Raw genomic sequence first — 14,162 nt, 5'->3', positions numbered from 1 at the left:
TTTAGTAACCTACTCAACATCACAGCTTAGCACTTTAACACACCATATTGTTTCCTGTCTTCTAGAAGGGTAAATAGCTTACATTAAAGAGATATTGTGTATAATTATTGTACATATTACATGTGCCTTTGTCATTTTAGGGGAATGCACATAGTCTTTTACAGACAAAAAATTATTCAGAAGTATGCAAAAACTGCCGTGAAGCATACAAAACTCTGAGTAGTCTGTACAGTGAAATGCAAAAAATGAATGAACTTGAGAATAAGGCTGAACCTGGAACACATTTATGCATTGATGTGGAAGATGCAGTAAGTACTTTGCTTCTGATGTGATACGTGTTTTAGAGTGTTATTGAATGTACCTTCAGTATGATTATTCTTTTTGGAGATAGGGTGGAATCTGCATATTCTGTCTTCAACCAAAAATAACTAGTTATAAAGTAGTAAAGTTTTAGAATATCCTGGTCTGTTAAACCAAAATGGATATTTCCTTAGTAGTCTCGTGGTTAGTATAAAAATAAAACAGAAATTAATTAGACACTTCATAAGTGAGTTGATGATTTGGTACATTTTAATCTTTTTAAATTTGAAAATATGTGCCATTTGCAGAGGTGTAGGTATTGTTATATGTTTATATTTCAGTTTCTTGTGCACTTGTTGCTAATTTAAGTTTCTGGGCTGGGCACAGTGACTACACCTGTAACCCCAGTACTTTGGGAGGCTGAGGTGGGCAGATCACGAAGTCAGGAGTTCAAGACCAGCCTGACCAACATGGTGAAACCCCATCTCTACTAAAAATAGAAAAATTAGCCGGGCATAGTGGCACACGCCTGTTATCCCAGCTACTCAGGAGGCTGAGGCAGGAGAATCACTTGAAACCGGGAAGCAGAGGTTGCAGTGAGCTGAGATCGTGCCACTGCACTCCAGCCTGGGCGACAGAGCGAGACTCTGTCTCAAAAAAAAAAAAAAAAAAAAAAAAGACGTTTCTGGATTTCACTACATGTTTCAGAAGCCATTCCTCAATCACTTCCTATTCCATTGTTTTATTTTCTTATATCTATTACCGTCTGAAAATATGTATTTATTTATTTTTAGTCTGTCTTCTTCACTAAAATATAAGCCACATGAGGACAAGGAATTAGGCTTTTTTTGTTCACCATTCAGTATTTAGGACAGTATTTAGGACAGTCTAGCATATAATGGGCTTAACAAACATGTATTAATTGAATGGTCAAAAAAAAATTTTTCTCCATTTTATAGCCCGCCTTTACATAGGGTGCCACTAGATGGCAATCATGCCTTTTTAGGCACTATGATGCCGGAGTTTGGGGGCATTAGAGGAAACTGAGAAATTATTGGCTCAAAGTAGAGAACTTGAGGTCAGAATTAATGAGCTTAAGAATTGAGAATGAGTGTGAATTATCACAGCAGTTCAGAGGGAACTATAAGAACCAATAATATTCGAGATGGTAAAAAGTACTTAAAATGAAATGTACAGTGTGGATTTTTGTTTGTTTTTACTGCTCCATTCCTATTGCCTAAAACAGTACCTGGTTTCTAGTAGGCTCTCAATAAATAACAAATATTTTGTAAATGAATAAAACAGGACCTAACTATATTCCTCTTCATACAAGTTCTTTGTTTGAATGTACAAATGGTTGACATTCTAGAATACTTTGGTCAGTATTATGGACTTAGAATATGAAATTTCTGTATGGATATAAATTATACAATGACTGTATTGTGAATCAGGTTTTTTTCCTGGCAGAAGAAGTTGTCTTCAACTATCAGTAGATTTTTAGAGGTATGTATTTAGTCTGAATTCTAGATTCTTGTTTAGTTATTAGCAAAATAATTATAAGAAATTGAAGACAAGTAAAATATAAAATAGAACGATATTGTTTGTTCTTGTTCTAGATGAACATTACTCGAAAACTATGGAGTCGAACTTTCAACTGTTCAGTCCCTTGCAGTGACACAGTACCTGTAATTGCTGTTTCTGTGTTCATTCTCTTTCTACCTGTTGTCTTCTACCTTAGTAGCTTTCTTCACTCAGAGCAAAAGAAACGCAAACTCATTCTGCGTAAGTTTTTTACAGTTATTTATTTTATAGATAAAAGCCTGTATTTTAAAAATTTAGGCCTGTTTTAGAAATGATAGCTACTCTGAGAACTCAAAGTAGATTAGCCTAAAAGGACTCTCTGCTTTAAGTTTTACAATCATGCTTACTAGTGAAAGAGATCTGTGAAAATTTTATAAGTGTAGACAATAAAAAGTTAAAACAGGGCTAGGTGCTGTGGCTCATGCCTGTAATCCCAGCACTTTGGGAGGATGAGGTGGGCGGATCACAAGGTCAGGAGATCGAGACCATCCTGGCTAACATGGTGAAAACCCATCTCTACTAAAAGTGCAAAAAATTAGCTGGGCATGGTGGTGCATGCCTGTAGTTCCAGCTACTCGGGAGGCTGAGGCAGGAGAATCATTTGAACTTGGGAGGCGGAGGTTGCAGTGAACCGAGATCACACCACTGCATTCCAGCCTGAGAGACAGAGTGAGACTGTCTCAAAAAAAAAAAAAAAAAAAAAAAAAATTAAAACACGGTGTCTTTCAGTTGGTTAAATTGAGAAAGCTAGATTACCCCTGGAATAAGGTTGGCAACAACAGAAGAATAACAACAGAGGCTTTGCACTCCTAACATGGCAATAGCAGGGAGATACAGACAGCTCTTAGACCCATTGGAGTCGTGGTAGAACCACCTAAAAGTGTGGCAGGCAGGAAGAAACTATAGCTGACATACAGACAGTTTGTTTGTGAACAAATTGGAATCGTAGTTCCAGGGAGATTACTTGACATAATAGTATATGCTCAATAAATATTCATTCCCTTTCTTTCTCCCTATGAAATAGGCCAGAGCAAAAGAAGCACTAACTAGAGATCCCATCCAGCTAAGGAAGAGTGGCTTCTAAGTCACGTGGCTTTCTTGTTTTTATCAGAATGAAAGTATGGGCTTACACCTTAATAATTTTAGTTTTTAAAAAAGAGAACTGTTTAGGGGAAAAGGTTAATTTTCTTTTCTCTCAAATACTATTTGTAGTCTAGGAATGTCTGATATAAAACTTCTTTTCCCTATAAATTTTGATCACTACTTCATCTAACTTCACTTCTAATATATCTAATTTTTTTAAAAAAAAAGGTTACCTGTAGATCAGTTTGAACTGAATTCGTAATGTTTTGTCACCTTAAAATGCTAGCTATTAGAGGGGAGAGTCTTTGTCATGAGTGTATTTATTAAAGCTTTTTTGAAGGCTGCTGGCATTCTGTAAATATGTAGTAGCTCAGGTCCTTAAAGCACCTACTTAGAATAATAGCAAAATATTGTGGGCACCTCACCATTGAGAAACTATTTTTCAGAGCTTGATATACTTTTAAAGTTTAGCATCTTATTTGCCTTGCAAATCTATTTAACTTTATAGAAAGTATTTACTGCTTCTGATCAGGATTTTTTGTTTGCTGTCAAAGTAAAAGTCACTACCAGTGTCACTATTTGCTATGGAAGCCACAAACCTTGTAGTCATTTCTTAATTATTTTCTTTCTTTTATTTTTCCATTCCCACATTCCCCTCTCATCCCCTTTTATTAGCAAGTATGCTGCCAGTCCTACTTAGTCAGTCGTCTCTCTCTCCCTCCACTGGTAAACCCTAGCCCAAACCATCTTCATCTCTTACCTGTACTAATGCAAGAGCCCCTTAACTGGTATCCCTCCTTCCATTTCTTGATCTACTAAAATCCATACACCACATAGTGGCTAGAATAATTTTTTAAACACAAATTCACCATGTTTCTCTACTAACTTGGAACCCTTAATGTGTTCCCATTGTACCTAGAATAAATCCAAACTTACTTTCCAGGGTCTGCTCTCCAAGCTGTACATGACCTAGCCCATAGCCACCTTTCTAAACTCATCACATCCATTCTCCTCATTGCTCATGGTGCTGTGGGCAGTCTGGTTCCTTTCTGTTCTTCTCCGCTACCAAGCTCATTCACACTGCCCCTTTTCCAAGGCCCTTCCCTCTTTCCTTACCTGACTTCTTGCAAGCCAGGTCTTAGCTCTAAAGTTACTTGCTCAAAGAGACCTTTTATGACTCCCCAGTCTAAGAATACACCTCTCCATTTGTTCTTCTGTGCCGTCTTTCTTTAATGGCACTTACTCACTTAAACTAATTTAAATTAAATAATTGGTTATTTAAATCATCTTTTTCATTTATTCTCTACTTTATTTGTTTGTCTTTCCTGCCTGGAGGGAGGAGCTAACTGCATTAGAGGTGTTGAAATTCACCGTTAGATGATCCCTGGGCTAGAATTTTAAAGGATGTGGGGATTTATCAGGTAGGGAATATAAAGGCAAGGAAGATGTAGGTGTATGTACTCATTCGTATTTAACTTGGCCAGTTTATTAAGTCATTTGAAATTTAGTCAGAAGCTAGATCACTTCTAGTAGTTTTTAACAAAGTAATTCTCAAAAACCCAAACTATTGATTTGGTTTGCCTCCCAAATCTACTGAAGGCTTAAGAAGTAGATTTTAGTTTAGGCCAATGTTTTTAGTTTAAGTTTTCCCTTTTTCTTAAGCTGAAGCAGTACACTCGTCCAGGAAGTCATGTTGTGATTTTCCACTTACAGTTGATAGAAACCAGAGACAGGCCGGGCGTGGTGGCTCATGCCTGTAATTCCAGCACTTTGGGAGGCTGAGGCGGGTGGATCATGAGGTCAGGAGATCGAGACCATCCTGGCTAACACAGTGAAACCCCGTCTCTACTAAAAATACAAAAAATTAGCTGGGCGTGGTGGCAGGTGCCTGTAGTCCCAGCTACTCGGGAGGCTGAGGCAGGAGAATCGCTTGAACCCGGGAGGCAGAGGTTGCAGTGAGCCGAGATCACGCCACTGCACTCCAGCCTGGGCGACAGAACAAGACTCCGTCTCAAAAAAAAAAAAAAGAAACCAGAGACGCTGGTAGGCCGGGCGCGGTGGCTCACGCCTTTAATCCCAGCACTTTGGGAAGCCAAGGCAGGCGGATCACGAGGTCAGGAGATCAAGACCATCCTGGCTAACATGATGAAATCCCGTCTCTACTAAAAATACAAAAAAAAAAAAAAAAAAATTAGCTGGGCATAATGGTGGGTGCCTGTAGTCCCAGCTACTTGGGAGGCTGAGGCAGGAGAATGGTGTGAACCCAGGAGGCGGAGCTTGCAGTGAGCCAAGATCGAGCCATTGCACTCCAGCCTGGGCAGCAAAGCCGAGAGTCCGTCTCAAAAAAATAAATAAATAAATAAAATAAAATAAAAAAACAGAAACACTGGTTCTCATCCTTGGCTACACATCAGAATTATCTGCAGAGCTTTAAAAAAAAGTACAGGTACTAGGGTCCCATCGCAGAGCTTCTAAATCATAACCCCTACCCAAGTTTTGTGGAGCTCTGAAGTAGGGAGACTCTTAGTTACTCAGTATAAAATACTCTCACTATGGGCATGATCGTTTTTCATTTCTAGAACATGAGAAACATTCATGTTTAACTATAAGTACAAAACATATTACCAAGCCAAATAGCCATGATTTGTTTTACTACCCCTAATGACTCAGTCCCATTAGCATCAAATCAGAATTGATGGTAACGTATTTTGTTAGCAGCCATATGTGTTTGTGTGTGTATACAACATAAAACTCACTTTTCTTTGAGGGTCATTAAAAATTTTTTTTTACAATACAGAGTTCTATAATAATATACAACTCACTTTTCTTTGAGGGTCATTAAAATGTTTTGTTTTTTTTTTTTTCCCATTACAGAGTTCTTTCACTGAATTTTTTTTCATCTGAAAATAGAAGCAGTTTTCTTTCTTTCTTTCCAATATGTATGCCTTTCCTTTTCTTTCTCTTACCTTGTTGCACTGGTGATAAACTAGTGGCATGATGTCAAGCAAGACCAGGTATTTTCGTCTTATTCCAGATCTTAGGGGGAAAAATCATTCAGTCTTTCACAGTTAAGCATAATGATTGCTATAGAATCTTTGTACATGCTCTTTATCAGGTTGGGGAAGTTTTCACTGAATTCTTTTAAGAGAAATTCAGATTTGGATTTCTAACTTAGACTTTTCGATGTATAATTTTATTATTCTACCTTATAGCACTTTCATTGTCTAAGTACATTTATTTCACCTACATTACATATTTAAGATTGTGATGTTCAAGAAGATACAAATTATGTTGTTTTATTTGTACTGCTTTTAACAAAGTCATGTGCAATTTCTAACAAAGTTATGTTTTTTTGAGGTTGGTAGAAAAAGGTTTTAATTAGGTTTTAGTTCTTATAAGGCTGAAACTGTTAGGATTCAAACATAGAATTAATAGACAAATACTATAGCTTACATAAAAATAGTAAATAATCATGTTTTATAATTAAATTAAAATTAAAATATAATTCTTTTGATTTATCTAGCCAAACGTCTCAAGTCCAGTACCAGTTTTGCAAACATTCAGGAAAATTCAAACTGAGACCTACAGAATGGAGAATTGACATATCACGTGAATGAATGGTGGAAGACACAACTTGGTTTCAGAAACAAGATAAACTGTGATTTGACAAGTCAAGTTCTTAAGAAATACAAGGACTTCAGATCCATTTTTAAATAAGAATTTTCCATTTTTCTTTCCTTTTCCACTTCTTTCTAACAGATTTGGATATTTTTAATTTCCAGGCATAGCAATGTTATCTATTTTAATGTGTATTTGTCACAATAACAGAAGATGCAAGAACAATCATTATTTTATTTTATAGGCATTTTATTACTATTCTATACTTCTGGTATCTTATTAACATAAGTATCTCAAGTAGAAAAGTTTTTGAAAACTAACATTTAAAAATTAATCAGTTACAGCAAAGACTTTGAAAAAGAAATGTACTTGTCAGGAAGTAGCAGGCCCAAAGATTAATTACCCCCCCATTGCAGTATTATTGTTATATATATAGTTAATATGTTGTACATCACAATAATACATAATTCAGTCTCTAGTTCCCCTAGAGTCATTTTTGAAACCACTGATTCCAAACCTCCCTAACAGTTTTTAAAAGTAGTAAGCCACATTACATTTATCTTTGTAAAAAGATTTATGGTAACTGGTTTCTTACTTGACTTTTATAAATAGTATTTTACATCTTATTTTTGCCTTTATTTCATAAGTAATTTAAAAATCACTGGATTGCTTTATTATATTCAGGGCAATATGGATTATTTTTATACCAAGGATTTGCATCGTGAATTACATTAAGTTATTTGGCAATTTATAATTTATTACTACTTTAAATCAAATGTAGCATTATCACACTGTATTTAAATTGTCATTTTTTAAAGGATTTTCCTCTTAAGATATATAGAGGATTTTGGAGAAGAGAGAAAGGAGGGATAAAACCAGCTTAAGGTTCAGCGAACAGAAAGGGACCTGAGAGGATGCTCACTGTAAGACTGTTGGACAGTGGTGTGTATTGAGGGGATGAATCAGAACGATAGTTTCATGCAGAAAGTAGTGAGATTAAGATCATCCTTATTTTTTCTAAATTATTTCAATCAGATGAAAGTGATACGATTGAAATGAAATCACATATTTCATGTTCAGAAATTCTATTTTGGTATGTTTGTATTAGCTTTTAAAAAAAAACACTTCGTTTCAGAATTGTTCACAATTTTATTTCTTAGGTTTTTAGAGTTCAGGATTTCATTTATTAATTTCTTCTTGCTTTTTTGGTGGAAATAGGCTTTGTTGTAAACATTAAGAATATAAAATCTCTATATAGAAACAAGAGTTTTGTTAAATAGTAAGAGAATTTGAATCCCTTCCTATACTATAAAATGCTCTATAGGGAGACAAAGTGTTTCTTTTTTCTTTTATGTTTACTGTATATGTGGAGTGAAATATAAGGCTCTTGGATGTATAACATACTCAAAAGCTGTTACACTTTCTCTGATCTGCTGTGATCCACTGAAAATGTGCTGGGGTTTGTTCTGCTGTCACTGTTCATGCTGCTGGAACTTAGCACTGTCTTGATTTGAAGCATATGATTGAGAGCCATTTGAAGCAATCTTCATTAATGCAGATAAAACAAGTTTACGTGTGCAGAGTTAGAAAATGACATGTTCAATTCTGTAAGTGGTGACTTTTTGAGCACCTTTCAGTATTATGTATTTGTAAAAACCATTGGTTTTGGATATAAACCTAATAAGCACTTTAAAAAGGAAAAGGCAGCCTTTATTATTTTTTCTGGTTGAGTCATTGCTCTTTAGACCTAGCATCAGCAATAGATTTCAAAGATAAGTATTAAGCGCTACCCTAAAGTGTGTAAATTTTTCATTTTGTCATATTGAAAAATTATTGGCATAGTACTGAATGCTGAGACACAGCTTATATGTATTCACAAGAATATCTTTAAGTGTTTTTTTGACACGTTAAAATAAAGGAAATAAGGAAATTGTAAGCTTTATTTGGATTTTTAAATACATTTTAAAAATTTCAGATGTAATTTAATATCACATTTGTTTTTCAGGTATTGAGTTTAGATGCCTACTTTTATGAGTACCATCAGCTAGATACAGGGTCTCATACCTGTATTTGCAGCACTTTGGGAGGCTGAAGCAGATCGCTTGAGCTTATGAGTTCAAGACCAGCCTGGGCAACATGGTGAAACCCTGTCTCTGCAAAAAATACAAAAATTAGCTGGGTATGGTGGTGAGTGCCTGTAGTCCCAGCTACTTGGGAGGCTGAGATGGGAGGATGTCTTGAGCCCGGGAGGCGGAGGTTGCAGTGAGCCGAGATTGTACCACTGTGCTCCAACCTGGGCGACAGAGCCAGATCTTGTCTCAAAAAAAAAAAAAAAAAAAGTACCATCTATCTTAAATTTTGCTGCCAATAAAAATGTACTTTGGATTATTTATTTATTGTTGAACTTAGATAGAAATAACATCAGATATATTTTTTCTTCTTTTTTGATAATTAAATTTTTTTTTTTTTTTTTGTAGAGACAGTGTCTCACTGTGTTGCCCAAGCTGGTCTTGAACTCCTGAGTTCAAGTGATCTTCCTGCCTCAGCCTCCCAAAGTGCTGGGATTACAAACATAAGCACCACACCTGGCTGAACGTCAGATATTTTAAAGTGTAGCCCAGAGTCTAGTTGGTAAATGTTACTTGTATTGGGGCTAGTATTTTTTAATGTTTCTGGGATATGCTCCCTATAAAATGAAATGTTTTCCTGGAACAATGCTAATTAGGATTGCATTCCTGGCCAAAGACATGACATCAAATAAGTAATAGACATCACCAGCAATGAATTTTGAAAAGCAAAAAATACTGTTAACCTATATAACCATTTAAAATTTAAAAAATTATGTTCCAAATACCTCTATTTTCTGAGCTAGAAGAAACCTTAGAGGCCATCTGATCATAGAGTCCCAGAGCTGGATGGATCCCTAGAGACTACCTAATCTGACTTTCTGTCCATTGCATGGATTCCTCTAAAAAGTGTGTCACTTATTTCCCTACCTTATTAACTAAATAAGCAGAACATCATAGAGCTCTTTATTTATAACAGTCATTCTTTGATAGTCAACTCTTTTTTTTTTTTTTTTTTTTTGAGATGGAGTCTCGCTGTGTCGCCCAGGCTGGAGTGCAGTGGTGCAATCTTGGCTCACTGCAAGCTCCGCCTCCTGGGTTCACGCCATTCTCCTGCCTCAGCCTCTCCGAGTAGCTGGGACTACAGGCGCCCGCCACCACGCCTGGCTAATTTTTTGTATTTTTAGTAGAGACGGGGTTTCACCGTGGTCTCAATCTCCTGACCTCGTGATCCGCCCGCCTCGGCCTCCCAAAGTGCTGGGATTACAAGCGTGAGCCACCGCGCCCGGCCAATAGTCAACTCTTAAATGGAGACTTGAGATGCTTAAATATTGTACTACTGTGCTTATCTTGTAAAGATTTCATAAAATGATAGTATTGGTTATTTTTAAAAGGCTTTGGCTTATGCGGAATTACATGTAGCACCAAAATGTTACAACTCTACTAAATTTCCTTGTTCTAAACTATTAGGTATAATAAGTATTAGTCATACATGTAACATGTTTAATGACCAATAACTTTCTTTGTCTCCTTGGAATTAAAGAGGGCTTTTAAAAGATAATTTGACTGATCCATGCTTCTTATAGTGTGGAGCTTTGCAATAATGATTTTTTAAATATGTTTTTCTTGTGATAAACAGGTATTTTTTAAAGTCTGCTGGGTGTGGTGACTCAGACCTGTAATCCCAGCACTTTGGAAGCCTGAGGCGGGAGGATCACTTGAGCCCATGAGTTTGACACCAGCCTGGGCAATATAGTGAGACCTTGTCTCTACAAGAAATTAAAAAACTAGCTGAGCATCATGGTGTGTACCTGTAGTCCCAGCTACTCAAGAGGCTGAGGTGGGAGGATCGCTTGAGTCTAGGAGGCAGAGGTTGCAGTGAGCCAAGATTGTGCCACTGTACTCCAGCCTGAGTGACAGAACAAGACCCTGTCTCAAAAAAAAAAAAAAAAAAAATCCATCTCAGTACCCCAATGCAATCAAAAGATTTCAGAGCTTTAAAATGAATGATGCTGGGTGCAGTGACTCCTGCCTGTAACCCCAACACTTTGGGAGGCTGAGGCAGGGTGATTGCTTGAGGCCAGGAGTTCAAGATCAGCGTTGGCAACAAAATGAGACCCCCCATCTCATATTTTTAATATTAAAAAGTAAAAGGAATGATAGGTTCATTTTAGCTAGAAATTGTGGTAATTCCTCCATTGTCTTAAATGCTCAGGATCATGTCAAAGATTTGCCCAATAGCATTGGAAGTGGCAAATAATTCAATTGTAATTTCTCAGATAATTGTATACAACTAGAGTATAGATAGGCAGAATTGAAAATTATTAGCTGCTTGTCCTGTTTTGACTTCTGAAACAGAAGAGTGATCACACGAAGGTAGGAGAAGGGCTGGGTGCAGTAGGTCACGCCTGTAATCCCAACACTTTGGGAGGCTGAGGCTGGTGGATACATTTGAGACCAGCTTGGCCAACATGGTGAAACCCCATCTCTACTAAAAATTAGCCGGGCGTGGTGGTGCATGCCTGTAATCCCAGCTACTCGGGAGGCTGAGGCAGGAGAATCGCAGAAGGCAGAGTCTGCAATGAGCCGAGATCGCACCACTGCATTCCAGCAAAAAATAAAAAGAAGGTAGGAGAAGGCTACTGTCACTGTATTGGGTATCTTTAGAGGTAGGGGCCCACAGCAGAAAGCCTTGCAGCCATCCCTCTTTCCAGAGGCGATCAGCTATTTCTTCCTTTTCCTCTCTCTCCTACTAATACCTCATTTTCTACATTGATTTGTAGTGCTATTGCCAATAACATAATAGAAGCTGAGATACCAAGGGCTTGCTTGGCCTTGGCTTTTTGAAAGCCTCTTTATATCCTGGCTGTCCTCCATTAAATAAGGCACAATGTTTATTTGTATAACCCAGGAACTCTAAGCAGTCAAAATCCAACACCCACCCACCTCCCTCCCCACCCCATGCTCATGTTCCCTCTTGCTGCTTTTCTCTTATTGTGGTGCAGGCAAACAACTAGCATAAGGATAGCATAAAGAAGGTAAGTAAGCAAGTAGAATCTCTAGATGGAATTTCCACTACCCCCACTCGTGGCTCCGTCCTGTGATTCCTGAATGTATATGAGGGAACTAGAGGTAGCAGTCTACATGGAAAAGGGAAGTTGGGGGTCACTTGTCTTGAAGAGTATATGCATAGAAATTGTAAAATTAGGCTGGGCGTGGTGGCTCACACCTGTAATCCCAGCACTTTGGGAGGCCGAGGCAGGTGGATCACCAGGTCAGGAGATCGAGACCATCCTGGCTAACACGGTGAAACCCTGTCTCTACTAAAAAATACAAAAAATTAGCTGGGTGTGGTGATGGGCACCTGTAGTCCCAGCTACTTGGGAGGCTGAGGCAGGAGAATGGTGTGAACCCAGGAGGTGGAGCTTGCCGTGAGCTGAGATCGCACCACTGCACTCCAGCCTGGGTGACAGAGCAAGACTCTGTCTCAAAAAAAAAAGTAAAATTAGATTGTATATTTTTAAGCTTTTGGGAAATGATGGAGGTTATGGAAAGGATTGAAGTTCTGCTTGACCTTGCACGACTTGGCACATTTGGCCCACCATCCATTCAGGACTTACCCCTTGCTTCAACCCAGTATCTCAAATAGGAGCACATGGGTGTTTAGCTGCTTCAGTTCCTCCTGGGTCTGTGACCTCTGCATCAGCAGATTATCTGTTCACCTTCTTCCTGTCTCCTGATATCACAATAGATGAAATCATAGGAACTATCCTTTGTAGTTTGGCTCTTGTCACAATCTGTACCATTCATTCTGTGTCTTTGAGACACTGGGGAATAGGTGCTTAGGTGGACACTGCAGTTATGCAATTTTGCTTGTAACCAACTCCACTGTGCTGAAAGTGATTTGGAGAATGTAGTCTTGGCCAGGCGCAGTGGCTCACGCTTGTAATCCCAGCACTTTGGGAGGCCGAGGCGGGCGGATCACGAGGTCAGGAGATCGAGACCACGGTGAAACCCTGTCTCTACTAAAAATACAAAAAAATTAGCCGGGCGTGGTGGCGGGCGCCTGTAGTCCCAGCTACTCGGAGAGGCTGAGGCAGGAGAATGGCGTGAACCCGGGAGGCGGAGCTTGCAGTGAGCCGAGATTGCGCCACTGCACTCCAGCCTGGGCACAGAGTGAGACTCCGTCTCAAAAAAAAAAGAATGTAGTCTGATGTGGTCTGGCTCTAAAAAATCCATTTTGGGTTTGGGGACCTTGCTTATTGTTGGTCTGATTTCAAGAGACATACCCATGTCATTCTGGCTCTCAGGTGTACCCCAGCACCTTGCATCTAAGCCCTGTCATTTACTCTTGTTCCCACAGTACCACCATCTTTCTTCTCAATTCTAGCCCTGATTAGCCTCACCAACACCAAGATTTCAAGTTACCTGATAGGATTGTGGTAAAGTCTAAGTTTTCTAATACTTTAAAGAAATTACTCCATTGCCTCCTGGCTTGCAAAGTTTCTGTTGAGAGTTCTGCTGTAATTCTAAATTTTGTTTATCTATATATAATGTTTTTTTCTTGCTGCCTTCTAGATATCCGTTTTTGTTTTTTTTTTTAATTTTCAGCAGTTAAACTATGATGTGCCTTTTTTTTTTTTTTTTTTTTTTTTTTTTTTTTTTTTTTTTTGATACAGGGTCGACTCTGTTGCCCAGGCTGGAGTGCAGTGGTGTGACCTCAGCTCTCTGCAACCTCTGCCTCCTGGGCTCAAGCAATCCCCCCACCTTAGCCTCCTAAGTACCTATCATTACATGCATGTGCAACCATATCTAGCTTTTTTTCTTTTCTTTCTTTTCTATTTTTTTCTTTTTTTTTTTTTTTTTTTTAGTAGAGATGAGGTTTCCCCATGTTGCCAGGCTGGTCTGGAACAACTGTGATCAAACAATCCTCTCGCCTTGGCCTCCCAAAGTGCTGGGATTACAAGCGTGAACCACTGTACCCAGCCTCTGGGTGTGTTTTTCTTTGTATTTCTTTTGCTTGAGATTCTCCAAACCTCTTGGATCTGTTTGTTAGTTTTTATTAATTTTAGAAAATTCTCAACCATTATATGATCAAATGTTCTGAGACTGCAATTAGATTTATGTTAGGCCATTTGATATCGTCCCACGGCTCTGTTAGATGTGCTGTTTTCTTTTATACACTCTATTTTTCTTTGTGTTTCAGTTGGATTATTTCTGTTAACCTATTTGAGGCTTACTGATTCTCTCTTGTGCTGTGTTTAGTCTGCCAATAAGCCTGTTGAAGAGATTCTTTATCTCTTAATATCATATTTTTATTTCTAACATTTTTATTTAACTCTTTTTTTACAGTTTCCATCTCTCTGCTGAAATTCCCAATCTATTTATGCATGGTGTCCATCCATTCCACTAAGTCCTTTAGCATTTTAATCATAGTTGTTTTAAAGTTTCTATCTAATAATATCAATATCTGGATCATCTCTGGATCTGGTTCTGTTGACTACTTTATCTCTT

The 14,162-nt window shown here is 38.0% G+C and overlaps 1 protein-coding gene across 1 annotated transcript in view; it reads left to right on the top strand.

The window, feature by feature from the left end:
• The window catches only part of OSTM1 (osteoclastogenesis associated transmembrane protein 1), a 31,803-nt gene extending 23,285 nt beyond the window's left edge, over window positions 1-8,518 (top strand). Inside the window, exons 4-6 of the mRNA XM_055260575.2 lie at window positions 141-308; window positions 1,917-2,082; window positions 6,488-8,518. Coding sequence (XP_055116550.2) covers window positions 141-308; window positions 1,917-2,082; window positions 6,488-6,543 — 390 coding nt within the window. The 3' untranslated portion in view covers window positions 6,544-8,518. The remainder of the gene's footprint in view (window positions 1-140; window positions 309-1,916; window positions 2,083-6,487) is intronic.
• The last annotated feature ends 5,644 nt before the right edge of the window (window positions 8,519-14,162 follow it).

Source organism: Symphalangus syndactylus, chromosome 2 (genome assembly GCF_028878055.3).
Source record: "Symphalangus syndactylus isolate Jambi chromosome 2, NHGRI_mSymSyn1-v2.1_pri, whole genome shotgun sequence".
Classification (NCBI taxonomy): Eukaryota; Metazoa; Chordata; class Mammalia; order Primates; family Hylobatidae; genus Symphalangus; species Symphalangus syndactylus.
Note: the sequence above shows the minus strand (reverse complement) of the source record. Positions and strands in the feature narration are given on the sequence as shown.